Source organism: Electrona antarctica (genome assembly GCF_951216825.1).
Source record: "Electrona antarctica genome assembly, chromosome: 7".
Taxonomy (NCBI): Eukaryota; Metazoa; Chordata; class Actinopteri; order Myctophiformes; family Myctophidae; genus Electrona; species Electrona antarctica.
The window spans coordinates 33,663,429-33,691,289 of record NC_136812.1 but is presented as its reverse complement, the minus strand read 5'-3'; the positions used below and the strand labels follow the sequence as shown (position 1 = coordinate 33,691,289).

At 42.4% G+C, this 27,861-nt stretch overlaps 1 protein-coding gene across 1 annotated transcript; it reads left to right on the top strand.

The window, feature by feature from the left end:
• The first annotated feature begins 892 nt into the window (after nt 1–892).
• Nucleotides 893–15,338, top strand: lmo4b (LIM domain only 4b). The gene is made up of 5 exons (XM_079506455.1): nt 893–1,432; nt 3,317–3,557; nt 9,365–9,461; nt 10,484–10,639; nt 14,066–15,338. Exons 2-5 carry the CDS (start codon nt 3,322–3,324, stop codon nt 14,072–14,074), a joined length of 498 nt encoding a protein of 165 aa, XP_079362581.1. The 5' UTR covers nt 893–1,432; nt 3,317–3,321; the 3' UTR covers nt 14,075–15,338.
• Nucleotides 15,339–27,861: the final 12,523 nt, after the last annotated feature.

Sequence of the window (27,861 nt, the reverse complement as noted above, 5' to 3'; positions counted from 1 at the left end):
GTTATTATAGTGGTTCATATGTCATATGCCTAGAAAGACATATTGTTCTTGAAAAATATAATAAACATGGACATTTGTAGAAGAAACGTGGTTACCATTTAAAAAAATGATATTTGCTAATTTTGTGGAAACCTAAAATAAATTGTCAAAATATTAATGGGATCTCGGCAGCTCAGTCAAGCTTGTGCATGCACAAGTGCGTTTTCTTGTAATTACTCTTAACGACAGACGATGGCGCCATTACGCAGCTATTCGATATTTTTCCGAGGTTGGACAGTACATATGAAGTTGTTGAGTGGCACTGGCAACCAATTAAACTTCTGTTATATTTTGGATTTTACTGTGATATGCAAATGGCTGAATGACAATCATGACATTCAAAACGGTTACCTTAAAACTGTGGCCGTGAAGGAAATAATGCTCTTATTACGACTCGAGTGCGACACAAGGAAGGGAATAAAAATAAAAACCTTTTGGACCTAACGCAGCGGGGGTCTCCCCTGGAATTTGTTGGTTCGTCCCTTCCTTGTCACTGACACACGTCGGTTGCTTACATCTGAGTGACACGCCGCGCGTCTCTCAGACTCTCACAAATCACAGTTCCATGTCACGAACCATTCGGAAGCGGCCCGGCCATTCCTGTCCCAACTTATTTTCTTGTTATTTATTATAATTATTATTTTGTGTTCTTTTTTTTCCTCCTTTTTTGCAGCATTTCTTTCCTGTCCTCGTCGGCGTGTCCAAGTCCATCTCGCATTCTTCTGATTGGGTGGATTTGTTATTCCGCTTAAATGGACTGCGTGGAGATTGGCTGGAAAGAGGCTGACGTCATCCGCCTAAAAGGGGTTTACTGGAGATTTCTTCTCTGTCAGCGACACATGTAGAACAACCAAGCAAGCATCCATCCATCCAGAGAGAGCTGATGATCAGCGGACGAACAGTCACACTGTGTGCGTGTGTAGTGTGCGTGTTGTGCGTGTGTCGCAGCCTCATCTTCTCCTGCCGTCCAGGGCCCGATCACTTCTCGATCCGAGGAGGACATTACAGCATGCACAGACCTGTCATTACGCCTTGTAATGGACTCTTTCCACTCCAGAGAGAAAAGCCCGGCCAGCCACGAGCAACAGTAAAACGGGACGGATCCGTTGGAAATACTATCTGATAACTCCATTTGCTGTACTTCCATGGTTTTCCAGCAGCAGTCAAGGCAGCTGAAGTCCTGAGGTTTTTTTCTCCGCTGTTCATACAGAAGGACTTAAAGATCGTTTTGTGGCGACAGAGACTGTGCGTACTACCAGAGTTGACGGACTAAATAACCAGCCTGCTGCTAAACATAATATCAATATAAATATACATTCAGCAGCCTGTTCAAGATTCAACTGATTAACTTCACAATCAGATTCAGCCATTACACTTAAAAGGGACAAACGAGGTGGGTGTCTTGACTGTCCATAATTCTTCTAACGTTAGATGTTGCATGATGACTCCTTGTAATGAATTCTAATTATAGACAGATTACATTGGAGGGAAGCTATGCGCTGCTTAGTTGGTTCCGACTTGGTCGCGTAAAAAGCTGGCGTTTTTCTTTAAGAATGCTAGCGGTGATATTTGATAGCCTGTGTTATTCTTGCTACATTATCCCCCCTCCTCGTCTCTATTCATGCTTTTACCCAACGATAAGACCAGTGTGTGATATACCACGGGGCTCACGGGCACTAGATCTCTTAGCCTACTTTTATTTTCCATTAAAACGGAGCGGCTAGCGGACAGGCTCTTTTAGCGTTTGGCCGCCTGATATGTTTTCTATTTCCGCGGCTCCGACATCTCGGTGCCCAAATTGCCTGTCCGTGTAATTACTTGAGTTGGCCCATTTAAGTTAAAAGCCTCCCCGCTCCCCCTCCCCTCCGCGAAAAGTCCTCTCTCTCTCTCTGAATGAAACTTGACGATGGTCCGTCTTATTTATCTAGGGGAGTCACTTTCAGGTCGGCTTTTTGATTCATCTGCTTTTAGATTTAATCAGCACTAAGATACGCTATAGCTTGTCCCTAAGAGCCTTCGCTAATGGGGTTACTGAATGCTTTTGTACCCCCCTCCCCCCTCACTACCTCCCTCCTCCCCTCTCTAATTAGCCTACCTGCCTTTCAACAAAGATTTGGCTTAGCCAGCCATGAAGTCTGCCTGACAAAATTGGGGAGGATTAGAATAGAAACAGCCTACCTACCGGTACATTCATTTGTGGGGGAAACAAATGCCTGCAATGCATTAATAGATTATAACTAGGCTAGGTGTGGGTAACCTACCGTACTACAGGATTACAGCAGGCCTATAGTATATCATGGCCCATATCTGTCCCATAAATCCACATGGATATTGCGTTGTGGAGGATAGATCCTATCCCTACATTGTTATTGCAATTTATTATAAGGATGCCATGAAGTGGTGCAACATTGAGTGACTGAGTGTTGGTAAACACTGAACCAACAATACAACTTTTGGGCAACATCTTTTAATGTATGGCTGCTCTTTTGTGGCTACATTTCAAAATGTTTTCTACCTGTACAGACTGGGAAGAAGTGAGGCATAGTGTGTCAAAGTATTGTTGTGCTATTTAGACATTCTAAAGACCGCTCAACAAAAGGCAATCCTGCTGCATAATTGTTCCTGTGGCCTCTAGTGTTATCAGTTAACAGACATTCATCATGAGACATCCAATCAAGCAACAGCATGAGGATGAGGCTGAGATCAAGGGCAGATTAGTTCACTAAATGACCCGTGGTTCTCTTGTACCAGGACAGCACATGGAACTGGGCTGGCCCCCTAATGAGATCAACTATTGTTGCCGTTGTGGAGTCTGCAGTCTGCAGCCACTGAAGAAGAGTAAAATGTAATGTCACTCAATGCTCGAGAGCATATGATGAAGCCCAATAGTTTCATGTTGAGGATAGAATAGATAACGAGTACAATAGATTCTACCAGGTTGTGTTAATACAGTATCACTGTCGTCATGTTGGGAATCAGAACACACAGGGTCACGACCCATTGCTGGTCCTGAGCCATTGTGTACCAAACAAGGCCCTAACCACTTAAGCCCTATTAAAAATAAAATAAATAGACAATCTATAAGCTCGCAATGTGTTGCATGGTGACGCGCTGTGAGCTTGTAGATCAGATATTTTTCCAAGGAACGCCAGGTTGAAACTGAAAGTGGTAAAACTACCAAGTAGCAGGTAGAACTTTTGTACTGTACGATGTGCAATAAACATGGCTTCTAGCCTTCTACAGTAGATGTAATATTTATTTTCATTCTGTTTTTCAGGGACAATGGTGAATCCCGGAGGCAGCAGCCAGCCACCACCGGTGGGAACAGGCTCTCTCTCCTGGAAGCGGTGTGCAGGCTGTGGGGGCAAAATCGCAGACCGTTTCCTTCTTTACACCATGGACAGTTACTGGCACAGCCGTTGCCTCAAGTGTTCATGCTGCCAGGCCCAGCTGGGCGAAATAGGCACATCGTGCTACACGAAAAGCGGCATGATCCTCTGCAGAAACGACTATATCAGGTAAAGAAATGACTGTTTCTCACTGCGGTAACTCCACGGTGTGAACTAAAACAAATGTATTTTCTATTTTTTTCTTTCTATGATATTTTGTTGAAAGTATTGTGTTTCGTTATTCGTTTGTCGTTTATAGCCTACCACAAAAACAAATGTTCTGAAAAGAAATTATAATTTTTCTTTCATTAATTCATCCAAAATAGTTGCAAATGCATGTATTGGAATTGGCCATAGAGTATGAGGTTGGATGTTTTTCTTTTCTTTTTTCTTTTTTTCATTGTTATTTTTGCAACATGTATCTCATCATTCGGGCCGAGCTCATTAAAACGGTCTGGTTGAAGTGTCCCTGGACTCTGCCTAAAAGAGGTCACAGACATGCATGTTGACAGAGCTGAGGAGTTGTTCTGCACACCATCTGCACGTCTGTTTGTCATTCATGGCTAGCTGAAGGAGAGGGGCAGGGTCTTGCACGCTTGTCGTTTGCTCTACCGACATGCTCGGGACACACAAACTCTCGGGGGCTCTTGTGGAATTGGAGGGGGTCCCTCTCCTTTTTTGTGGAGTTTGTGGATCAGAAAGGGAGCATTTAATTAGCGAAAAGGGGCTTTTAAAATATTTATGCGAGCGTGTCGGACCTTGAACCAGAGCTGGGTGACGACACTCTCATTCTGATAATGTGGAATAGTCTGAAGTGACAACTTGACCATTCAACAGTTTGACCCCTGAGAAGGACAAGCAGCAGCCTTCATTGAGCAGCAAACACAAGCACACTTCAATATGATTATTCATTGCACACTGAACTTCTACAGTCACAGTCAAATCCTTAGTATTTAACTCTGAAGACTGTGGTTCCATTTGTACACATTTTGGAGATACATTTACAGTAGATTTTACTGTGCACACACATTTCAGCCTATATTTGCTCTTTCAAATAGTTCTAGTATTTCCTTTCTTCCTCTTTGAAGATCTTTAAAAAGATGAACCTGTGTTCGTTAATGTAGTAGATGTTTGTGGGTGCGTGTGCAGCTGTAGTTTTACTTACATTAACGGCCACTGACTTTGCCAGTGAATTTTTCCACCAGCTGCACTCCAAACAATTCAGGAGGTGAAAATGAACATGGCACACAGTTATTAAACCCTGCGCAGACGAGTCGAAATCTAAAGTGTGCCTGTGTGTGGTGCGCTCTCTCCACCCCCCACCCCCCCGTAGAAAGGCTGAGGAAAGTCAATGGGGTACTTCATTCATAATGGGAATATAACCTAATTAAAATCGGAAGGGGTAAAATGTGGGTACACCTTTTCCACTTGTAAATGAGACCATGGCGCTCGCTGGAGAGGGAAAGAGAGAGAACACATCTTATATGGAAGCATGAGATGTCTGCGGAGATAAGCGGGGGCGGGGGGGGGGCTGCCAGGGGGAGGGGAGGGGGCAATCTGACAGTGAGTCCACACAATTAAATGCTTTAATTATTCTCCCCCTCCATTTCCTTTAGTCCTGATGGGTTTTATCTAATGAGATCTGGTCTCTGGCTTGTATCCGCTCCCAATGACGTGTCCGAAATGAATGAGAGCCACATTGCAAACAAAACATTTAATTAACCAAATTGGCTTTTGAGAGAGAGCAAGAGAGAAAGACGGAGCGAGATGGGGGATTATTGCGAAGGCCAGTTGCCTGTGTGTGTGTGTGGGTGGGTGTGTGTGTGTGTGTTGTCGTCTTTTTTTTCATCTTAAAGGGCCAGGCCAGCCTCTTTTTGTTTTTGTGATGGATTACAAAGCCGGCGTCTACTTTACAGCATACATTTGGGAGTTATATATTTCTTTAATGTTTATTAATACGAGCGATATGATAATGCTCAATCCGATTGATCAGGATGCTTGAGTGGAAATGCATCACATTATGGCTAATGGGATATTCGCCTGGCCTAGGATGATACCCATCTCTCATCAATCACGCAGGGGATGCACAGATGCCACAAATGCCACAGGACTAGCATGCATCTCTGCACTGCATGGTACAGCCTCTTCCCTGGCGCTACACATAGACCCTGGTGTTCCTATTTTGGGCAAATTGGCATGAAGTTTCAAAAAATATATATTTTTTGATTGAAAGAATAGCACACTACAGGCTCACAATGGGCTTATAGATCAGCCATTTGTTCACTATTTGTTGTACAACGACGTACGTATATAGGGTTTGTTTTACCTCAAAGTTAGTGTTTGCTCTCCTGGATGTTGTTGTTTTGAAGCTGGAGGTTGGTATTATTTGTGCCGGCTGCTAGTGGAGAGAGAATTAATATACATGTGGCTGCTGGATTCAGGGAAAATGCTGTCCCCCTTAATTGAATAAGCCTAGGTAATTAAATGGCACTTTTCCAATGGAACGTGTGAGGTAAATCTAATACTTGGTTATTTAATATCACTTTGAAGTCTGCCCACTCAAGCACTATGACAGCACCAGAGAATGTGAACTATTAGGGCAGGGAAGAGGAAAAAAAGGGGATCTCAGAAATTAATTAAATCGCATGCAATTTAGGGGAAACGTTTATCTTGATTTGTCATAACAGAATTAATTCAAGGCCTTCAATTCACTTGGGGCCAGATCTGTTACTCTGAATTAACCAAGTGTAATTTGGCTGATCCCCCCCACACCTCTACCCTCACCACCAACACCACCACAACCCCCACACACACACACACACACACACACACACACACACACACACACACACACACACACACACACACACACACACACACACACACACACACTCCACCCTCCTCTCCCACCCTCCCTCTAATGCAGCTCTTGCCATTATGCAAAGCCTCGCTCAGTATCAATATGGCCGAGTGCTTTTAAGGTGCTTTGGCTGCTGATGTAGGGAGTCATTTTTAATGGACTGTGTTGCAGAAATCATTGTTGTGGGGGTAATTTTACCCCGCTCTGAGGCCTTGGTGAATGAGCTCTGCATTTACCAGACAGCCCCTAACAGCAAGCCATGCTATATTTCACCTGGCAAGGCTTTGCCGAAATGAAATCCAATAGTCATCGCCCATAGACAGCGAGGACGGCTCCAAATTTGTTTTTTATTTAATGAAAGACGTCGCTCGTGGTGGTAGTGGGCTATTTCAAAGTCAGATCCCCGGTGTGAGTGGTTGAGGGGGGGAACAAATAAATCAACGTGGCGCTCTCTTTACGCTGCTCTTGACAAAGCCATCCTCCCGCGTCTGTAAATGATCTCACAAGGCTCAGGCCTGGAAACTACGCGGCTGATTTGGAGTAGGGTGGGGGCGTGTGGGGGATGAAACCAGATGTGTCACTGCAATTAAAGAGTCCCCTGGCTTTAATTACACTGACCCGAGGTTTCTTCTTCACCCCTTTACAGGAGTTCAATGGAAGACGAGGCCATTAGAGTCCAAGTGCAAACTGATAGCAACTTAATTGAGCACCTGAAGGCTGCAGGCCTTTAAATCAACTCGTATCAGGAGCCGTCGCCTTGTCAAATAATTAACCTGGTATGAGTGGTGCCCAGTGGTAAAGAACGAGGGCTGCGGCAGAAATCTCCCATAGCCTTTTCCTTTGTTGTAAGAAGCACACACACACACACACACACACACACACACACACACACACACACACACACACACACACACACACACACACACACACACACACACACACACACACACACACACACACTTGGTATTACTATACTTGTGAGGACATCAAAACTTTAGGATGGAAATGTATAAAAATAAATATTGTTGCCAATCCTAAAACCTGAGTTATACTTGGTTGCATGCCAGTGTCGCACCAAAAATAGCTGATCTACAAGATCGATTCCATTCTGCAGTGTGTTGTGAGCTTGTAGATCTGCTATTTTCGGCACTGGCACCCAATTAGGTACAAATCAGGCATTACGCTATCCCTAATATAAACCTAAACCTAACCCCACGCACGCACGCACGCACACACACACACACACACACACACACACACACACACACACACACACACACACACACGGAAATATAGAACACATTCCATTTTGTTCAGTTTGCATCATGGGCAAATTGGGCATATCAGAAAATGAAATTGACAAAAGTTTAAACTTTTGCATGTCCAAGTCAAGAACAGATAGACATTAGTGTTTGGAATGATGCCTCTTGATTTAGTAAGTGTGATTGCGTGTGAACCCCCCCTTCCAAACAAACGAACACGGACACAGTAGTCTTTTTAAAACAAAGGCTTTGTGCTCGTCACCGGTGTCGTGTTTGTCCCGGCAAAGGCACAATATTGGCAATGTTGTGACAACAGTCTCCAGTTAATTAGTTTCTGAAATTGAGTTTTGATGGAGGCCTTCCAATCGATGCCAAGACGAAATTTGCTTCTTCCAGGGGCCTTGCCTATTGAAAGCTATTTTAGTGTCCCTTTTACAAAGAACTCCCCCATGCCGTTTTGTCAATATGTTTTAACAATTACGTGCAGGCCTCGCTTTGGGTACAAGAAGCATTTCATCCCTCTTGTCAGTTTCAGAGTTTATTCTTCGTAGTTATTTGCATGCAGCATATATCTTAAAGTGTTCTCCTTGAACTCCTTTGTGAAGTATCGTTGTCCTGCAGAAATCTTGTATCTCCATATTTCTTTTCTTAAATGAATGCCCTATCTTATACTTTGTACGACAGTGTCATGCAAAAGTAGCGAGAATGGAAGCGCTACAACAAGCTAACAACACATCACAAAGTGTTGTGAGCTTGTAGTTTTTATTATTATTATTTTTAAGAAATGTTCACTTGACTGACAATCAATGACATCCTCAAAATAGGGATGCGAGGTTGAAACGAGTTAAGCCTGTCTGTGGGTTTTTATAAATAATAATAACTACAGTACATTTCGTTGTTGTCTTTTTTTCTTCTTCCTTGCTACTTTCTTTCTTTTGGCCAAAACATCTTTATCAGATTCACACACACCAATGTTAACCACTCCCCCCTATCCCTTTCTCTTTCCATCCTCCCCCCCAGCCCCCCCTCTCCTGAGCATGTCAGATGCCGTGGTCTTATTTGATTGCTTAGGAAAAGTGCAGTGATAGAGCAAACACCCAGTGAGATATGATGACAAATGGGTCCAGATCCCAGTAAATTACTTTCTGCTCAAATCGAAATTTCATTCAGTTTGCTGCTCACCAAGATGAAGTAATCTAAATTGTGGACTCAGAAGGAAGATAGAAGGGAAGCTGGAGCAAGCATTTCATTATCAAGAGGCAGCGAGAGAGAGAGAGAGAGGGAGAGAGAAGGTTACGGACGAAAGAGATGAGCAGAAGCAAATCTAAAGTGTTGACACCATGATTGAAAAGGTTAACCCATGCACATTATATATCAACCCGAGTAGCTACGGGTTTCTAATGGAAACGCGGCACTGACAGAGCATTCACAGAGGTCCTAATGGCAAAAGCACTATGTCTCCGCCTCGATGTACAATCAAATCCTCTTAGGCCCTGATTGCTTATGTTCCAGGTTATTATTACGTTGCAAAAAAAAAGTGCACCAAAAGTAATGTGCAGTTTGGCATGCTGTAGCTGCAGTGCAGTGGTGGGTATAGTTGCTGTGATTTTTGTATATGACTGTGTCAAGTCTAACTGCATTCCTCGTTGTGGATTTATATTTCCTTTTAGGTGAAGGACTGAGCTCGTCCTTTAGTTTGGAGGACACCAAACTCGGCCAACATATTTAGAGTACATTTTACATGACTGAACGCCGGCTTGCAGTTCTATACAATGTTGCTGTAACGCTTGCTTTTCTTTTGTTCTTTTTTGTAGATTATTTGGTAACAGCGGAGCTTGCAGTGCGTGTGGTCAGTCCATTCCAGCCAGTGAATTGGTGATGAGGGCACAGGGCAATGTGTACCACCTTAAGGTAATGTCCATGTCGATGATGTCCATAATGTATGGGCTAATCCTTGTTCATTTCAATGACCAGACCCACAGTTTGATATGCATCTGGCCACAGACCCCCTGAAACCCTAATCTACACTGTAAAATCAAATTGAACTCTGAGAGCATACAAATGGAACCATTTGTACACTCTCAGAGTTATAGACTCGAAAGGGTCTATTTGATTCCCAACTATCAATCATTTAACTGGGATCCCTCTTGGAACTCCCTCAAGGACCCCTGGGCCCCCACACCAAGAACCAGCGTGAGAACCAGACTTTATACCGTAACGGTACATTGTTGCAGGACACTTTTTGCTCTACAAGTGACTTCTTTCTTGGCGGGTGACAATGGTCGAAAGAGGCGTGCGGCAAAGTATTCATTAGCCTTAAATGTTCAGACTAAGAATGATAAGAATGATTATGATAAGACGACAAGGCACGATAAGGGGGACCGATTAGCATTCATACATTGAAGGCCTTCAAGGTCAAGCATGTAGTCGATGTTTAAAGCTGGGTCAACAAACCTGGTTTGTTGATTGTTAAGGTTTTCTGAAAAATACATACTGTACATAAACCTGCATGTCAAATACCTCAAGGAACAACCTCACACGTAATGTCCTAGTCAAGTAACATGATCCTTATAATAACCACATGAACCTATTCTGGGCAGTCGAAAATACACAAACATTTGGTGGAAATACACAAACATTCAGCAAAAATATGCAAAACATTCGGAAGGAAGACATCCACTATTTGATGTACAACGAGATATAGAGACTTTACGTGGTTAACTGCTTGCCTCTCACTCATTGTGTCTGTATTTCCGTACACACACGTGTGCTTGTGCATGCTCATGCACATTCACTCAAAGCCAAAGGTATCATCACATAACTGGATCGAGTGCTCTTGCCTCATGGTCCGAGGGGCTGTGTCTGTGAGTGTGTGCGATAGAGATGGATAGAATAGATTCTCTTCATTGTGTCTCTCTATCTCCCCGCTACAGTGTTTCACGTGTTCCACCTGCCGGAACCGTCTTGTCCCGGGGGACCGGTTCCACTACATCAACGGAAGCCTGTTCTGCGAACACGACAGACCCACAGCTCTCATCAATGGCCACTTGAGTTCACTGCAGACAAACCCACTACTGCCTGACCAGAAGGTAAGAGCCATCCCTGTTATCAATGGAAAATGAAAGCTCTGTGCTGCCCTGGTGGAGCTAGAGCAGCCTTTCCCAACCTGTGGGCAGCGAGGACATTGCAAGTGAGCCCCCAAATAATTGGCAAGATACTAAGATGTTAATGATAATGTAAATATGTTAATATGAAAAAAAAAAATATTTTCTGTAATGCCTTGAAAGAATGTGTTGTAATTGATTTGATTGATTGATACCGATAAATGCGTATTTAAAGTATACTACGTCGGTTCCATTGATCCAAGCCGGAACACAATCGATTGATTAAAATAAACATGCTCTGAAAATGCACACCCATCTGACCACCTGCCCTTTGTTAAGTGGTTAACAAAGTTAAGTGGTTAGATGGGTGAGCCGCGAACGCCTTCGAGATTTTCAAGTGGGCCCTGATCCAGAAAAGTTTTGAGAACCGCTGATCTAGAGGTATCTCTGCTCGCTTCCTGTCTGCGGCCTCATTTCAAAGGGTCAGGCGGTAACTCCCGAAAAAAGGCCAGTCAGTGCAAGGTTATCATCAGTCAACAGGAGTAGTTGACAGAGGGAGAGAGAGGAAGGGGGGGATTCTGTTATTTCTCAACGCCCACATTTTTCACTCTGATTATATTGATGACATTGATTTCGTCTTTACTGCGAGGCAAGGAATAGATATTAAATGTTATTGACCGAAGATGAATTTAAATTTTTTTTAGACCGGCGATGGATTTTTCCATCATTCTCTGTGCAGTGGACAGAAGGCATGGGGTGGGGTGGGGAGCCACATAGAATCTGTGAAAGTGATTCAGAGTGCCTTACTCGTGTGTACACAAACACTCCACTATAAGCACAAGCGTTTTTTTGTTCCTCACGCATTAACCACATTAATCCTGCCATCCCTATTTTGGTGATATTTTCGAATATCTTTTTTTATTGTTCACATATTCAAAAATCACCAATTTGCAAACTCACAACATGTCACCATGCGATGTGCTGTGAACTTGCAGATCAGCTACTTCAGATATTCATCATACAATGAGCCTAAAAGTCGTTAGAAGTGTCAAGTTCTCTGTCTCCCTCCAACAAATCACACAGTAGTCGATCAACAATGTTGCAGAGCAACGACATAAAGCCCGCCTCTATTAGCAGCTACTAGCAGCTACAGCAGCTTTTGTGTTCTTTTTTTTCTGCTTTAAAGGACGCATTCGTCAACCGTATCAATGTGAGTGTTACCACCTGCTCGGAGTTATTACGTGCAGGGCCGAAAATATGTATCCAAGGCCTGAGGTTCATCACAGACACCCAGCCACAGCTAGTATATCATGCAACATGTCATCACGGCTCACCCTGATTTGATCTGGATGCCTCCGGTGAAAGCAGAAACAGAGGGACTAATCATATATGGAGGATAACTTCATTCTTCAGGATAGCTCCCATTCTGCCAGCAGGGTGATAGAATCATTGCGGCTCTCACAACAAGCAGCTTTATTGATACCTTGTCTGCACACACTGTATAGAGTGTGTGTGTGTGTGTGTGTGTGTGTGTGTGTGTGTGTGTGTGTGTGTGTGTGTGTGTGTGTGTGTGTGTGTGTGTGTGTGTGTGTGTGTGTGTGTGTGTGTGATACCTTGTCTGCACACACTGTATAGAGTGTGTGTCTGCACACACTGTATATTGTGTGTGTGTGTGTGTGTGTGTGTGTGTGTGTGTGTGTGTGTGTGTGTGTGTGTGTGTGTGTGTGTGTGTGTGTGTGTGTGTGTGTGTGTGTGTGTGTGTGTGTGTGTGTGTGTCAGAGTTGGACTGAAGGAGGAATTATATTGTTGGGAGCATGCATTTCACCTTGAGTGGATATGTGAGTGGTGGAGAGGTGGAACTCCATTAAGCCCCCCCACACACACACTCTCCCTCAACCCACCCCTCCCTTCCTCCACATTACAGGCCTTTTAAGGGCTTGTCACTTTTACAAATCAGCTCTTAAGAGTGCCTCACATTCAAATTGAAAGCCGTTGCATTATCTAGCTTAATTTTAAATGTCTGTTTAAGTCCTTTGCTCTCCGCCGCCCCCCCCCCTCCCACAGTGTCTGTTGTACCGTGGCTGGTGCAGTAAATATGAGGCCTCATTGTTTATTTATGGACTAACATCAATTGTAGTGAAAACTACTGAATTATTGATGCTAAAATGCAATCTGAATATTGGCCCTGGTGCTTTAATTATAGCGGAGAGGGAATTATTAAATAAACAGAGACACCTCCCTCCCTAGCACAGCGGGTTGAGAGGCCTCGTGTCGTCTCTATGAAACCAGTAGAATGATGTTCCTGGTGAGGACCTTCATCAGACATAGGTTGTGTTTCTTTGAGTCTGTGTAAACAGCAGCTGTGTGCGGATGCATGTACAGTATGAGTGCACCGTACATTCCTAGTAGAATAACTGCTGGTGCTGAGAGGGGCTTTCAAAGCCAATACAACTTACATGTCTCCAGCAGTGCAACATAACAAGCAAATAGAGAGGCAGTGTGAGAGAGAGAGCGAGGGAGGAAGCAATAGAAAGCAGTGTGGAAAGCAAATGAATCAGTCTTTGCCCGCATGGACACGCAGGCTCATCTATTGGCCATCATTTTGATAATGTGCGATTTCACAGTGACACAATTGGTGTCGTCTGTGTGCTCGTCGTGGCACACAGGACATTTGATGCTCATTTATTAAGTAGGCCTCCCCGGCTCTCCCTAATCTCCTTCTTCAGGACAGACAAATTACCTTTCTCATACGGAGCAGCCATGACCCAGGGGAACGAGACCCTCCCAGCGTCAGTCACTTTAATTAGCCCCCAAGTAGGAGTTTGCAATTACTAATAGACTTGACGCCCTCCTAGTGGATTGAGGGATGAAGGGAAAAGTAAATTGCCCCTTAGAAATCGTAAAGGAAAGAAGCAAAGGGAGCGAAAGGGGGGTGAAATAGAGAGATGAAAAAGTTGGCCTGAATGTTTGTGGAAGCGAGACAGATAATTGCCTTTTATTCTGCCGCATTTTTAGAGTTTTCACAGGAACTCGGTCGCCTCCTGTGGTTACGTTGGAGCATTGTTAAAATTATACCAAAGAGAATCACTTCATGCGTGCACCTTTAAAGTTAATGCAAAGCAAATGGGGCAGCAGATGGTTTCCAAAGCCTCACTGATCAATAAATTAAATGAGGGCTTTACTGGATCTGACGAGGAAAGGGGGAATAAAAACCCGTTGATGGAATCTTCCGCAGCTCACAGGAATGATGTGGAATATTGTGGGAGTGTTTTAGTGCGTGAATGCTTCAGGGAGGAGGACCCTGCCTCTTCTCTTGTTACTGTCATCTCACCTTTTGTCTCTCTCTCCAGCCCACATTGACTCACCTTTTGATCTTTTTGTTTTTCCCACTTTTATCTTCCATCCCTTTAGGTGTGTTAGGCCGGGTGGGGGGAGAGAGAGAGAGAGAGAGAGAACGAGCGCCGTGCAGGAAGCAGGATGCGTGCCTTCATTTAAACCCTTAACTCATTGTCACCCGAGACGACGTGGATCAGCACCCCAAGCCTGTTTTTCTTTTTTCTTTAGCTGAGCTCCCAGGCTCCTTGTGTCCATCAACCCTGAGTACCCAGGAGCACCACCTCCATCCTACCTTACCTATACTCTGATATTATTTCTGAAGTCCATAAACCCACAGACACTTTCAGTCTTTGGCTTTCCCCAAGGTTATGGGTGGATTCTCGGCGGCCACAAATGCCCCAAAACTGGGATACCGAGGACTCTGTGGCCCTGGAATTTAAAAAAAGATAAATAAATAAATAAAAGAGACTGGTCAGAGCCGAGCCGCCTGAGGGACTCTTCAGGAAGACAAAATGAGATGCCACGCGGTGGATGTTCTGGGTGAAGTGAGGGGAGCGAGAGCGGAGAGCGAAAAAAAGAGACACAAAGGGTACTCGAACGCAGGGCTTTTGAAATCTGCGTTTGTGCATTTGTTTAAAGACAATTTTGGGGGGAGGGCGGGAGGGAAGTGACCGGGACCTTAAAAAAAATCTTTTCCTTTTCTATCCTCCATTTCCCTCGAATCAACATGGTGTTTCCACTTTCTATATTTTAAATGTTGTAAAGGGAGGGATGTGTTTTCTTTGGTGGTGTATAATGAAAAGTTGGGGTTTAGAGACAGAGAGAGAGACGGGGAAAAGGAATCTGTGGCTTTTTGTGGAAAACAAATCATGAACACTCGCGTTGTATTTGTATAACTACCATGTATGTACAGTATGCATGTAAATGTCGTTGTCAAGGCGTGGCTACAGTACATTCTACCCTCAACACACAGTCCAGTCTTTACCCCCCCCCCCCCCCCCGAACCCATGGCAAACTAAAGCCTGAGTTATACTTAGCTGTGCGTAGGTGTCACGCACAGGAAATGGGGGATGTACAAGCTCTGTGATGTGCTTGTGAGGTTGTAGATCGGCTATCTTTGGCGCGCGACACCCACGTGCAATGAAGTATAAATCAGCCGTAAGGAAACATGCTCCTAGTCAGTAATGTAGAGATTTTCACCAACATATAAAATGCTGAATGAAAGATAAATTTATTTGTGATATTTTCCGAGACATTTGCTCCAGTATGGTGTATTTAATTAATAAAAAAAAATCATCAAGATTTCAAAAATAAGAAGTTTCCTGGTGATTGCTTGACATAATGATCCTAACAGACAGGAGATTATAACTGCGTCCCAGTAGGTTTGCATATGTTTTTGTAATTATGTGTGTGCTAAATATTGCCATCTCATGCAATTAGATTTTTTTTTATCCTTGCAGTACATCAGTGTAGTAGAACAATGCCTTGTTTTTACTAATGAACGATTCCTGAATTCTCATGAATGACTTATACAGGTATAAACAATAATCGGTACAAGTGTCAAGCATTTGCTTTTCATGCAACCTTTTGATAACAGTTTGTGTGACCAGTATCTGTGTTTAATATTCCAAATGCAGTAGCGTTGCCTTTCAATTTCCTGCATGGCAATTAACAATGGTCATGACGGGCGTCTAAAAGGAAAAATGGATAAACATGTATCACTCTCTTTCTGTTCAAATGGGCGTTTGCTATTCATCACCATAATGCCTGACAGAAATAGAGGAAAATGTCCCTTTGAAGATTCAATTACTGCAGAGAGGGAGAGAGGTGTCTCTCTTTGGCGGTCACAAATTGAATGGGCTATTTGCAGAACAAATTGGTGTTTGAAGTCCTCGCAAGTCCTCCTAATGGGCCTGATGGAGGAACCCAGGAACTGTTGATGCTCTTATATCTGGGTGTCTGTACTTGCATGTTCACCGAAACCATGTTGGTCTGTAGGATATGACGAAAAAGATAACTCATGCCAGATATTATATCCAGTATAGATCAGTGATTCTCAACCTGTGGGCTGTGAGGATACTACAAGTGGGCCCCCAAATAATTGGCAAAACACTATCTACACAAAACGCCAATCTACAAGCTCAAAACATGTTGCAAGGCGGTGTGAACTTCTGAGTGTGTGGATCTGCTATTTTTTTTAAAATTGTTTTCTCCCTAAAGTAGTTAAATATTCAATTTCTTTTGATAAGCATGGTTGGAGATGTTCGTCATACTCTTGAGATTCTGGGTTGTAAGGTCACACCTTTCCTGAAGTGCTGGCAGTAACGCCAGTTACTGTGAGACTAACATCTTATCATGATATTAACAATATCATCAATATCATTTCTAATCTCATCAGTAATTTAATTAGTATACATAATATTCATATGTACTGTAGGTTACCTGGTCTGTCAGTGCCATCCACACTGCTGGAGAACCACAGCAAAATCGCACGTGTTATTTGAAATCTTAATAGAACCAAATGGAACCATGTGCACACTCGGAGTCAAGATACACAAAATGTTTAATGAGAATTAAATTAACACTCAGGAGTTTGCAGTGTTGATATGAACCACGGAAGTGTGACAGTAGATGGTCTTTACTGTAAGAAACACGGTTTCACTCAGAGAAAGATCTTGCAAAGCCGAAGAAAATGCTACTTTTGCGGGGGCTGCCCATTAGTCTGACGGCCCATTATTCCGACATCCCAATAGTCTGAAAAATGTTAGGTTAGTGTGAGGTTAGGGGTCTTTACTGTAAGAAACACAGTTTCACTCAGAGAAAAATCTTTGTTCTCAGCCTTTTAAATCGTACCACGAACATGGCATTTCTCATGGAATGTGATAGTGTTCACAATTACAAGAGAGAAACGATTACAAAAATGCTATGACCCCAACTCCTGTAAATGTGGAATTATGAGGTACTGTATTGGGAGGTTCAAATGCTCCAGCATTACAGAATATTATTACCGTTTTGTAAAAACGTATGTGCATATTGCCACAATGCACTTACATATATGCATAAAAGTGATATCGCACTTAACAGAAAATGGAATGACTGTGGTAATTGCATTTTTATTCATGTGTAATTCATAGGGTGCTTGGCCTCCCAAGAACCCATTCAACCTGAAATGGAAATTACTTTATAGTAATAACCATGTACACATGAGTTAAATATCAGCCTCACCAAAATGTAAGTAAAGGGGAGTCCTGGCTCGTGGGGAAGCTGCACAGTAATATCTAGCATCTCAATTTAACTTTTAGAGTTTAACCACTTTTAGTACAATTTAAGTATTATTATACTTTGTGACCAGAGTCCAGTGGTGGACAAAATATATACTCAAGTGTTCAAAGGTACAACAAAGTCCATTTTCTTATATCAATGCATTTCTGTATTGAAAATTAGGACATTTAAAGAAAATAAATGAAAAAACAATTGCAAAAAATATTGAGAATAGCAAATCTACAAGTTCACGATGCACATATTGTGGGCTTGTAGATCGGCTATTTCCACTATATTTGATATACTTTCTTATCGATTACTCACCCCATGGAGACTTGAATTCATGGATATTTCTTTTGTTTTTGCCACAATCCTATAGCCAATAATTTGATGACCAGCAGTGGTTCCCTATGGAGACACAAAGCGTCTAATTTGTGTCTCCATAGGAAGTATAGGGAGCTGGTCATGCGACAAAAACCCAAACATATCCATGAATTCAATTCTCCATGGGGTGAGTAATCAATAGAAAAATGGCTTTTTGGGGGTGAACTATCCCTTTAAGTTCCTTCCTACAAATGTGGAGTCAAAAGTGTTTTTTTGAAGTCATGTGCATTTGAATGAATGTGACTGGGGAAGCAGGAATGATCCTATAAGTTGATTTGGGGTTCTAGTTTGCTTTAAAGCAACCTCAGTAATCCAAATCTTAGCTGCGCTATGCCATGCAACAGTATGGTGGCCTTTTCCATTATGAAATCCTCTTAAGCTGTTTATTCTCTCTCTCTACACACGCGCACACACACACACACACACACACACACACACACACACACACACACACACACACACACACACATACACACACATACACACACATACCTACACAGTCACACTGTCTATACAGTAATATTTGTCCCATACACACAGATGCACATGGCTCCCGTTTCAAACGCAAGTCACGGGACAATCTGAAAATTGCTCAGTTTTTCTAAACTCCCTCAAATTCTTTTCGGTCCAAATACCATTTTACACATAATCCATATGTGAGGAGTGACTTTGATGTGCCACAGCAGAATGAGGCCTAATGGATCTCACCCACTACAATGGAGCACTCTTAAATGGCATGTCTGCCTGAGGGAAATCACTTTACTTCAACTTGAGCTTCTTCCTTCCCCACCAGGGACCCTGTGGATGTACCACAACCAGATTACTTAGGAGCAGTCGCCCACTCTCCGTATATTTATTTGTGGACCGTTTATGTTTATTTGTAGATAATTCCATTCTGCTGTAACTTTTTCTTTTCTTTTTTCTTTTAATCAATATTCATCTCCATAATAATTATAAAGGCGTACGCATGACTATCAGAGCAGAACAGAAAAGTAGTATCTTTCTTTGTTTGTGAAAAGGGACCATTTTCACGCTTCTGTTTCACTCATTTATTTGTTGCCGTTGCTTCATAAATGTGTTGTCAGTCTGCAAAACGAATTCTATTTATAGTTGTTTTGTTTTAAGGAAATGTCTAATAACCTTTTTTCACAGCTGTATTTTGCTCATATTTGTGAGGGTGTACAAATGGATACATTTGTACGCTCTCAGAGTTAAATGAACACTGAGGATTTTAGAGTGTAGTCATTGCCCAACAAAAAGCATATTTTCCCCAGTGACCTTACTACTCTATGCTACAAGCATTTACCATTACCACCAATACAGGAGAACTCAACTTTGCATTGTCGTTAATACGTTAAAAGCCGGTTGACTCGAGACCTCTGGAAAGTATTACTGCCCCCCACGTTAGCCCCGGTATGTGTGGTATTATAGATATACATTATTAAAGCCTGTGTTTCTTTGTCACTTACAGTAAGTACTGTCAGTCCTGGTATTATAAGCCCAGTCCATTGTCAAAATGACCAATGTCTGCATTGGTGCAGTGATGGAAGAAGTACTCTGCTTTTTTTTTTACTTGAGTAAAAGTAGCAATACCACAAATCATAAAATGTTCTGTATTCAAAATTGGACTTGTATAATATGAAAATGAATTGGCATGAACATATACTTTCAGCACCAAACATAAAACTACTCATACTGAATTGCCCATTTCACAATCATGTTATTGAATTGTAATTAGTAATGCATTAACCTCACTTTAATTTTTCAGCTGGGAAAGGTGGGTCTGATTTGAATGTGCTGCTAGGTAGTTTAACAATACATATATAACTTAAGTAAGTAATTAGTTTCCGTAGTAAATAAAGCTGTCAAATAATTGTAGTGGAGTATGTTGTTGTATATATGTATGTTTTCCTCTGAGATATAATAGTCGAGTAGATAAAGTACTGTATAAAATATACATTTTAAACACTCAGATAAAGTAAAAATGTAAGTACAGTACTGTACTTAGTTACTTTCCAGCACAGGACATAAACATTAGTGGATTTTGTGATGGGAGTGCCGTCTTCACACCACAGGCGTCTTCTGCACTACGGGCCTTGTAAGTAATTGTTCAATAATTAAAACGCTCCTTTCACTCTTCCTTGAACCACATCATCAATTAGCGGTGGTGTAATAGAACGATGTTATTGGGTCAGCATTGATCAAGGTCACGGCAGGACGTTAGAGGAATGAAGCCAGGAGGATGAGCTGGGAGTGAGACAGGCCCCCGGTGAAACCGAGAGGCCCTTAAAGACCATTATGGCGTGAAATCTGGTTAGTAGTTGTACCGTTTCAACGGCCCTTCAAGGCATCTGCAAACAACTTAAAATAGTGCTTCTGCCTGGGTGCTCAGTTACTTAGCAGGGTGTTCAATAACATGGAGAGGGACATGCAAATATTGGTGAGGCAATTAAGGGCAGTCTTGTTTGCCCTGAAGTAGCAGGTAACACTATCCCCCCCATTATGGGTGCCGTGAACTCTAGTGCGGGGAGCACAGAGGAGGCATCGCTTTTTACTGTTAAAAGGGTTACCTTCTGATGACAAGAGGCTCACTTTACGCTTAGGTGTCCTTCGTTGTGGAAATGTACTTGTAATGAAACCCAGGAGTCTGTCATTCTCCTCCTGTGCCTTGGTTGACGAAAAGTGAAACACATTTACAGGATGTATTGTTTTTGTTTTGTTCCCTTTCTTGTTTTTTAAGGTTTCTTCCTGGAAAACTGGATCTCATATTGCCGAATACATTTACTACAAAAAAAGAAAAGGGAAAATCAATTCTTGCATTTCTGTGAATTTATAGAGTGGAAAAATATGGGCTTTCTAACAACAAAACATAATTAGGGTTAGATTAATTACAGTTAAATTCAATATGTGTTTGCAATTTTACATGCTTAAGCCTGATATTATTATTTATACAAAAAACACGGTTTTAATTGATAATTTGATTTCAATAGTTCATTTTGAACCTTTTCAATTAGAAAAACAAACAAGCACACAAACAAACAAACAAAAACCCAAATAGGAATGACCAAATGGCAGGCATCGACGTTATATTTAGCCCTACACATTTTTACCAGTTGGACTCCTGAAAAGAAATTCTTGTTCCATGTCCCCCCCGCCCCCTTCAGAGCATTCTCTTCAAGAATGTAGTAACAATAATAATGCATTAAGAGTGCTGCAGCACTCAAAACACTCAGTGCTTCCTCTCACAGTAAGTGCAGAACCCGTTTGCCTGCTGTTGAAAGCATCTTACGCAGTGTCCTATGGAGAATAGCTGCCCTCCCACCCCACCACTCCCATCCACCTACACACTCGCGCGCACAGCACCGTGTGTTTCAATTCTAACCCTGAGAGAGTAAGAATGGACCTGTACGGGTCCATTCTTACTCTAATCGGTGTTAGAACTAACATTAAGGGTTTTGTGGGGGATACATTTACACATGTTCTCTCGTAACGCGCACAGGCTATTTATTTATTAGACGTCTAAAATATGTCTAAATGGCTGTCTAAAAATGGGTTACAATTGGTCTAAAAATTTAAGTTTTTTAGTGATCTAGGTTGTTTCAACAGATGTATATTATAAACGGTCTATATAGACGTTTAAAAAACTGCTAATCAACGTCTAAGCTAAGCCTAGACTGCTAAAAACATGTTTAGACCAGTTATAGCCCGGTTTTAGACGGACGTCTAATAGCCGACTATTGCTCAGTGGGAAAGTACTGTACTACTTTAGTACCACTTTGAGGTACTTCATTTACTTTAGTATTTCCATTTTTCAATACTTCTGCTGCATGTTAGTGGGAAATATTGGACTTTTTACGCCATCACAATTATTTTTAAACTTTTGTTACTACGGTAGTTACTTTGCAGATGTGATTCTTATACTAAACATGCTTTAACTACTTAAGCCCTATGTAATACTTGCATAGACAATAACTGATCTACAAGCTCACAACGTGTCGCATCATGACACGGCATGAGCTTGTAAATCTGCTATTTCTGAAGACGTTTGAGTAATATTGAAAAATGTGTGTACTTTTACTTGAATTGGTACTGTGAGATTTTGATGCCAATAATAGAGGCTATGCTCATGCATAAAGTGAGTGGGAAAGTGAGTTTAACGTCGTTTACTTCAATCAGACAAGACTTTTCTGTTTGGATACATTGGCTGTCAAGGCCAGAAAATAGTTTTTTACCACTCGGCGTTCCAGCATAACTTCCAAGTATGGTGATGATGTCATGCGCATACCATATACTTTTGTACTTTTTGTTTTAATCAAGGTCATTTTTTATTACAGGCCTTTTACTTATATATAACAGACTATATATATGGCATGGCACAAAGTGACGCGCTGTGAGCTTGTATATCTGCTATTTTTGAATAGCCAAGGCAAATATCTAAAATTACGTAGATGCTTTCCCGGTTTTAATGGGTAAAAGTAGCAATAACACAATGTAAAAAATATGCTGTTATGGGTGCCCGCTGGCCTAGTATATATATATATATATATTTGTTTTTAGGCTTTTTGCCTTTTATTGATAGTTACTAGTGTAGAATGACAGGAAAGAGGGAGAGAGAGGGGAGAGACACGCAGCAAAGGTCGTCATGAACGGGACTCGAACACACAACGCATGCACTGTCAGGCCAGAGCCTATATGTGGAATGTGCCTGGACCACTAGGCCAGCGGGCGCCCATAACAGCATATTTTTTACATTGTGTTATTGCTACTTTTACCCATTAAAACCGGGAAAGCATCTACGTCATTTTAGATATCTGCCTTGGCTATTCAAAAATAGCAGATATACAAGCTCACAGCGCGTCACTTTGTGCCATGCTGCGAGCTTATACATTGCTATTTTTGAACATTTTTGAAAATAGCAATGGTTTCCGTGGGGCCCTGCTCCTGCAGCTTCCTGGAGCCGGTCCCATCTGAGATCCACACACTGTCATTGTGAGCCTGCCTGTCTGCTGGAGACGCCAGCATGGGGCAGCTCTGAGCAGGGGGCTAAATCCTCCCTAAGAACACCAAAAGGTCACCAAATGCTGTTTGTTTGTCATCCGTTTCGACAACGACACACTCCAAAGCGAGAATAGCCTGCGTATTAATCGTGATTTCTGCCGTGCGCCCTGCAATCATCCAAAACACTGTGTGTGTGTGTGTGTGTGTGTGTGTGTGTGTGTGTGTGCGTGCGTGCGTGCGTGTATATATATATATATATATATATATACCTTCCATCTAGGCTTGTTCCTGTCTGGATTTCTTGACTCAATTAAAGGATAAAACACAAGACAGATATCTCATTATCTTTCCGTAATATAACCAGTCAAGATAAAGTGTGCAGCCCGCGATAAGTAGAAACATTAAGAATTTCTCTCAGAGAGTATTTAAAGTTGGAACCATTAAAGCGCAGTAAATCAAGTTGCCAGTTGTCTGGGGAGAGGCCTGTATGACTTGGCGTTATCTCTGCAATTACATGGAAGGGAGGAGGATCTGTGAACGATCTCTCTGTCCATTCCCTCTCCCAAAACACATGCACGCACACGCCCGCCCGCGCGTGCGCACACACACACACACACACACACACACACACACACACACACACACACACACACACACACACACACACACACACACACACACACACACACACACACACACACACAGATAGGATAGTGAGAGACAGAGAGAGGATAGTGAGAGAGAAAGAGAATATGAGAGAGAGAGAGAGAGAGAGAGAGAAAGTCAAGGAAAGAGAGAATGTACATAAATGTCGTCACTGTTTGGATTTCATAACTGGACAAGAGCCTTTAAGCCTGATATATGTTTTGTATGATGGTGTCGTATGCTGAAAATAGCAGATCTACAAGCTCACAAAGCATTGTGGATGTGACACGTGAGCTTGTAGATCGGCCATTTCCGGCAATCTTTGGTTATGTTCGCCGCACAAACCCATCGTCGACAGAGCATAAATTAGGCATTACCCCAACCTAGCTACCTACCTTTTGCAGTGCCCGGTGTCGAGTCGGTCGGACCCATGGTTGTCCAGAACCGCCACGAAAGGCATCTGCCCGGGCTCTGCATGGACAGGGCGAATACAAGACAACTCACCCCGGTGCTTGCCCGTTTTTCCTCCCGGAATTTTCCCCAGTGAGGGGGATAACTTTGTAATATGCTATTGGCTGTTTGTATTCTTTTTGGACAAATATAAAAAGATACTCCTGTGGAAAGGCTATATTATTTTACTTATATTGACCCTATAAACAATTTAGTATTATTTAGTATATGTAAGATTTTTCCCACTCAAATGGTACCTCGTCAGATAATCCCCACATAGCCTACAACAACTTCTGTGAACAGACTTCACTGTAGTAGCTTTTCATAAATTATATTTGTACTTAGGCTGTCTGCTGCCGTGAAAGTTTATAGTTAGATAAATTCAAAGTCCAGCCGTCTGCTGTCCAGCCTCTCCCACCCCTCACTGGGGAAAATTCCGGGAGGAAAACAGAAAAGGGGTGAGTTGTCTTGTTACCGACAGGGCCACTGCCCAGGGTACTGTATGGAGCTGGCCTGCTCTGACATAATTCTGGAGTCTGCATAGACTCCATATTTGGGCATGCCTGACAAAGAACTCAATATATGTGCATAAAAGGGACATGGACATAATATCTGGGTGGGGCATGCATTTCCAACTTGCATCGTTCCAAGTAGGCCAGTGCCCAACGGGCATCGCTGTAGAGGCCCCATGGGCACCGCTCTAGTATAGGCATTTAAAAACAAACCGAAATAGAATAATACTCAACGTCACATGGTCTATGAAAACATTTTCATAGCACAAGCTCTGTTTATTTGAGAAGGTGGGTATTTTGTCCAAGTGTCGCAATTTCATCCTCAGCATTCTACCATCAAGTCCAACACAACTGTTGCAAATTGTGACTGCTATTACTGTGATTGGTCGAGTGCTGTTCCCTTCTGACTCAGTTGTCAACGGCATTACCCACAGTGCACTCTGGTATAGCACAATACACTGGATTTCACCATTGCACACGGACAAGAGAATTCCATCCGCGAGTGCCATTTCATTCCTCCCCCGTATCCTATGACCTATACATGTAATTATGGGACCAGTTCAAGCAGCTTCAAATGGACCCTGAAGATTGTCCCACGTTGTCCCCTCAGAACCCATTTTCTGTTTGAGCATTTCAGTCCACTGTTTCTTCATATGTCACAAAGACTCAGAGTCTGTGACCTGAAACAGCCTGAGGAATGCGACTTCACAGGCAGTTTCCTCGGGGACTAATGCGTTTTTGGAGCGGCGACCATCTTTTTTCTCTGTTTAATGAGCTCAGTCATAAATAAATGCATGGCCTTAATTAGCCTGCATGTGGTGGGGGCAATGGAATTAGTGCAGTGCAGGGATGGAAGGCTCCATGCCCGATTTCTTCTGGAGCTGGTGATCTGGGCGTGGGGAGGTGGCCTTTGAGCAGATGCTCTCCCTGCTGAAGAACTCTGTGTCTCCCTCCTGTTACCTAATCTATTAAGCTGCTCCTCACTGAGTACCCCCTAGCCTGGGTTAGGAGTTTAGAATGGACAAGAAGCAAAATAATTATCTCTGAAAGATATACATTAAGCGAGAAAAGACATTTTAGAAATTCAGCTTGGGAGGTGGGACAAGGTATTGAAAGCTTGTTAGCTTCTGGCACCTATGCCACACCTATCACCTACTGTTACTTAGTCACATGACTGTATCACGGCTCACGGGACGCCATGGTTTAAAAAACCTTGATAACAACACAAACATCCATTTTACTGAATGTACAGCATCTCAGATCAGTACTACATTCTAAACAACTTAATTTCTAGGGCGGAGATATTGATTCCTGAATTTAATAGCTTTCATAGCTATTGGGTCAGCTATACAACAGAACAGGACAATATGTATCTATCTATAGTTGTATTTATTTATCTACCCTATGTACGTATATCTTATTTTTTTCCCCCTTTATTTACCCAGGGTAGTAGCTGAGCACAAGTGCTCATTTTCAGCAACGCCCTGCACATAGAAACACACAGACAGACACATACATTAAAACCTGGGAGCTGACCAGTACAACCACAATCTTATACTGTTGGCCACTAAGCAGCTCCACTGGAGCAGTTGGGGGTTCAGTGCCTTGCTCAAGGGCACTTCAACGGTGTTGGGTGAGTGATGACCAATCACTTCCCCACCCAGATCTTTCCTGCCTGAATCTAACCGTAACCGGTAACCTTTCGGCAACAAGGGAGCTCCTCTAACCTTTGATGATGTGATGTGCTGTTACCAGACACTCATTGCATTTATTGACACTGCCCAGGTGATCACACAAACAATTAACCTAACCTGGTGCATGCTTGGTGACGATTGGGTGACTAATTGCCATCCCATCTCACATTGCTTTCTAAATTACAGTGATATGAGAATGCTGCAGGCTCTTCAGACACACTGATGACTAACTGGCCATTACACTGTCTGATGAAAGCAAAGAGACGACTCACCTCTTGTGACCGGGGCCTTCCAATCGTCCTGAGCGTTACTGCTCTTGTCCATTCCGTCTTCCTATACACTTCACCCTCTCGCGACAAATCAACATTCGTCAAAAACAATTTGCTGAGAGTGGTCCTAGATGAGGATTGTGGGAAATACATTAGTGGTGGACATTAATAATATTGCTGTTACTGCTGCCGTTGGGACCATGTGCGCGGCTGGCTGCTGGGGTCACCTGAAACCGAAGGTCACCTTTTTATTTATTTTTTTCAGTTCAAATTATTAAGTGCTTCCCCTCTAATCAGATGAGACATCGCACATACTGCCCATGCACATAGCAACCCAGTTTATTTATAGGCTCCAAACTGAAATGACCAGTTGGTTTAATTTAATAGTGAGCAATAGGATTATACACAGAAACAAATTACCTAAGTGGGGGTACTCAGATACCAAAATCTTTTAACAATGATGGAAACCACGGACATGATGTCTCGCGGTATTATTTCATTATTGGGTTTAGCCCCTGCATCTGTCAGCTAGGCCTGGTTCCTGGACGGGCCCAGCCTGTGTCCAGACTGCACAGCTGCTAGTGGCTCACGCAGCCCAGCGGCCCGGCCCTCCCACACTCTGAGGTCGACGGGAGGAGAGGCAGCGTTTCCAGTCCATAGCAACTATACAGGCGCTTTCCCATTACCCAATTACAGTTCGATTTCATACCCCCGTTCAGTAGAAACTAAGTCAGACGTGAAGGTTTCAAGTGTTTTTTATGAATGTCAGGAGACATTCAGCAAACGGATGTTTATTGAACCGACAGTTAATACACGATTGTCTGTTGTCTGTTATTGCATCTGCTGCAAAAGGACAGCACATTTAACCATTTAAGTGCTATTTTATACATTGGCTATTTTTAAAAAATAGACTCGCTGTGAGCTTGTAGTTCGGCTATTTAAAAATATATATAATTTTGGGACATTCCTTTCCAATTCTGTTGCCTATAATGAAAACATTGGGGTACACTGAGGTGTGAGGTCTGTGAGTAAGCCAGTGCACCATTTAATCTGACGGAGCCCTCCACCAGCATACAAGAACAAGTGGAATACGTAAAGAGGTTGCAGTAAACCATTTCTCCAATAAGAAACTTGGGTGGTTGGTGACATGGTTTATTTTTTTTATCCATCAAGAAATGCAATTAGACTTCAGCCTTAATATCTTAGAGGCTGTCACATTCCCAAACTACTCTGCTATGCTTGCCAACTGCAATCAGAAATAACTCTGTCCCTTCAACTTAATGAAAAACAAGTACTTGGCTATAAACTTGTAGTCATCCTCCATCCAATCACATTGTCTTGAGTAATTAAAATGATTAGCTTAATTAGCTTAATTAACTAAATTTGACTACAGGACATGGCCATATGGTGAAGAAAAACAAAGATGGGAGCTAATTAAAGTTAAAATAATGCAGGTTTTAATTAACTCAACCCTTAGGCATCAACATTTTCAAATTTATCCAAGCTGATAATTAAAAAGTCCTCTTGCCCAAGCAACATTTCTTCTCTGAGCTAATTAAATCTGGAAATAAATTAGCAACATGACGCTCCAAATATTAATTCCTGCTAGAAGATGACTTCACTTTCTAATGAAATTAATTAGCTGCACTGGACCTTCA

What these genes read in the sequence shown, in the direction of transcription:
- lmo4b (XM_079506455.1), top strand. Translation starts at nt 3,322, where the DNA reads ATGGTGAATCCCGGAGGCAGCAGCCAGCCACCACCGGTGGGAACAGGC. An exon ending in TGCAGAAACGACTATATCAG is followed by an intron (nt 3,558 to 9,364) that starts GTAAAGAAATGA and finishes TCTTTTTTGTAG; the next exon opens with ATTATTTGGTAACAGCGGAG. An exon ending in GCAATGTGTACCACCTTAAG is followed by an intron (nt 9,462 to 10,483) that starts GTAATGTCCATG and finishes TCCCCGCTACAG; the next exon opens with TGTTTCACGTGTTCCACCTG.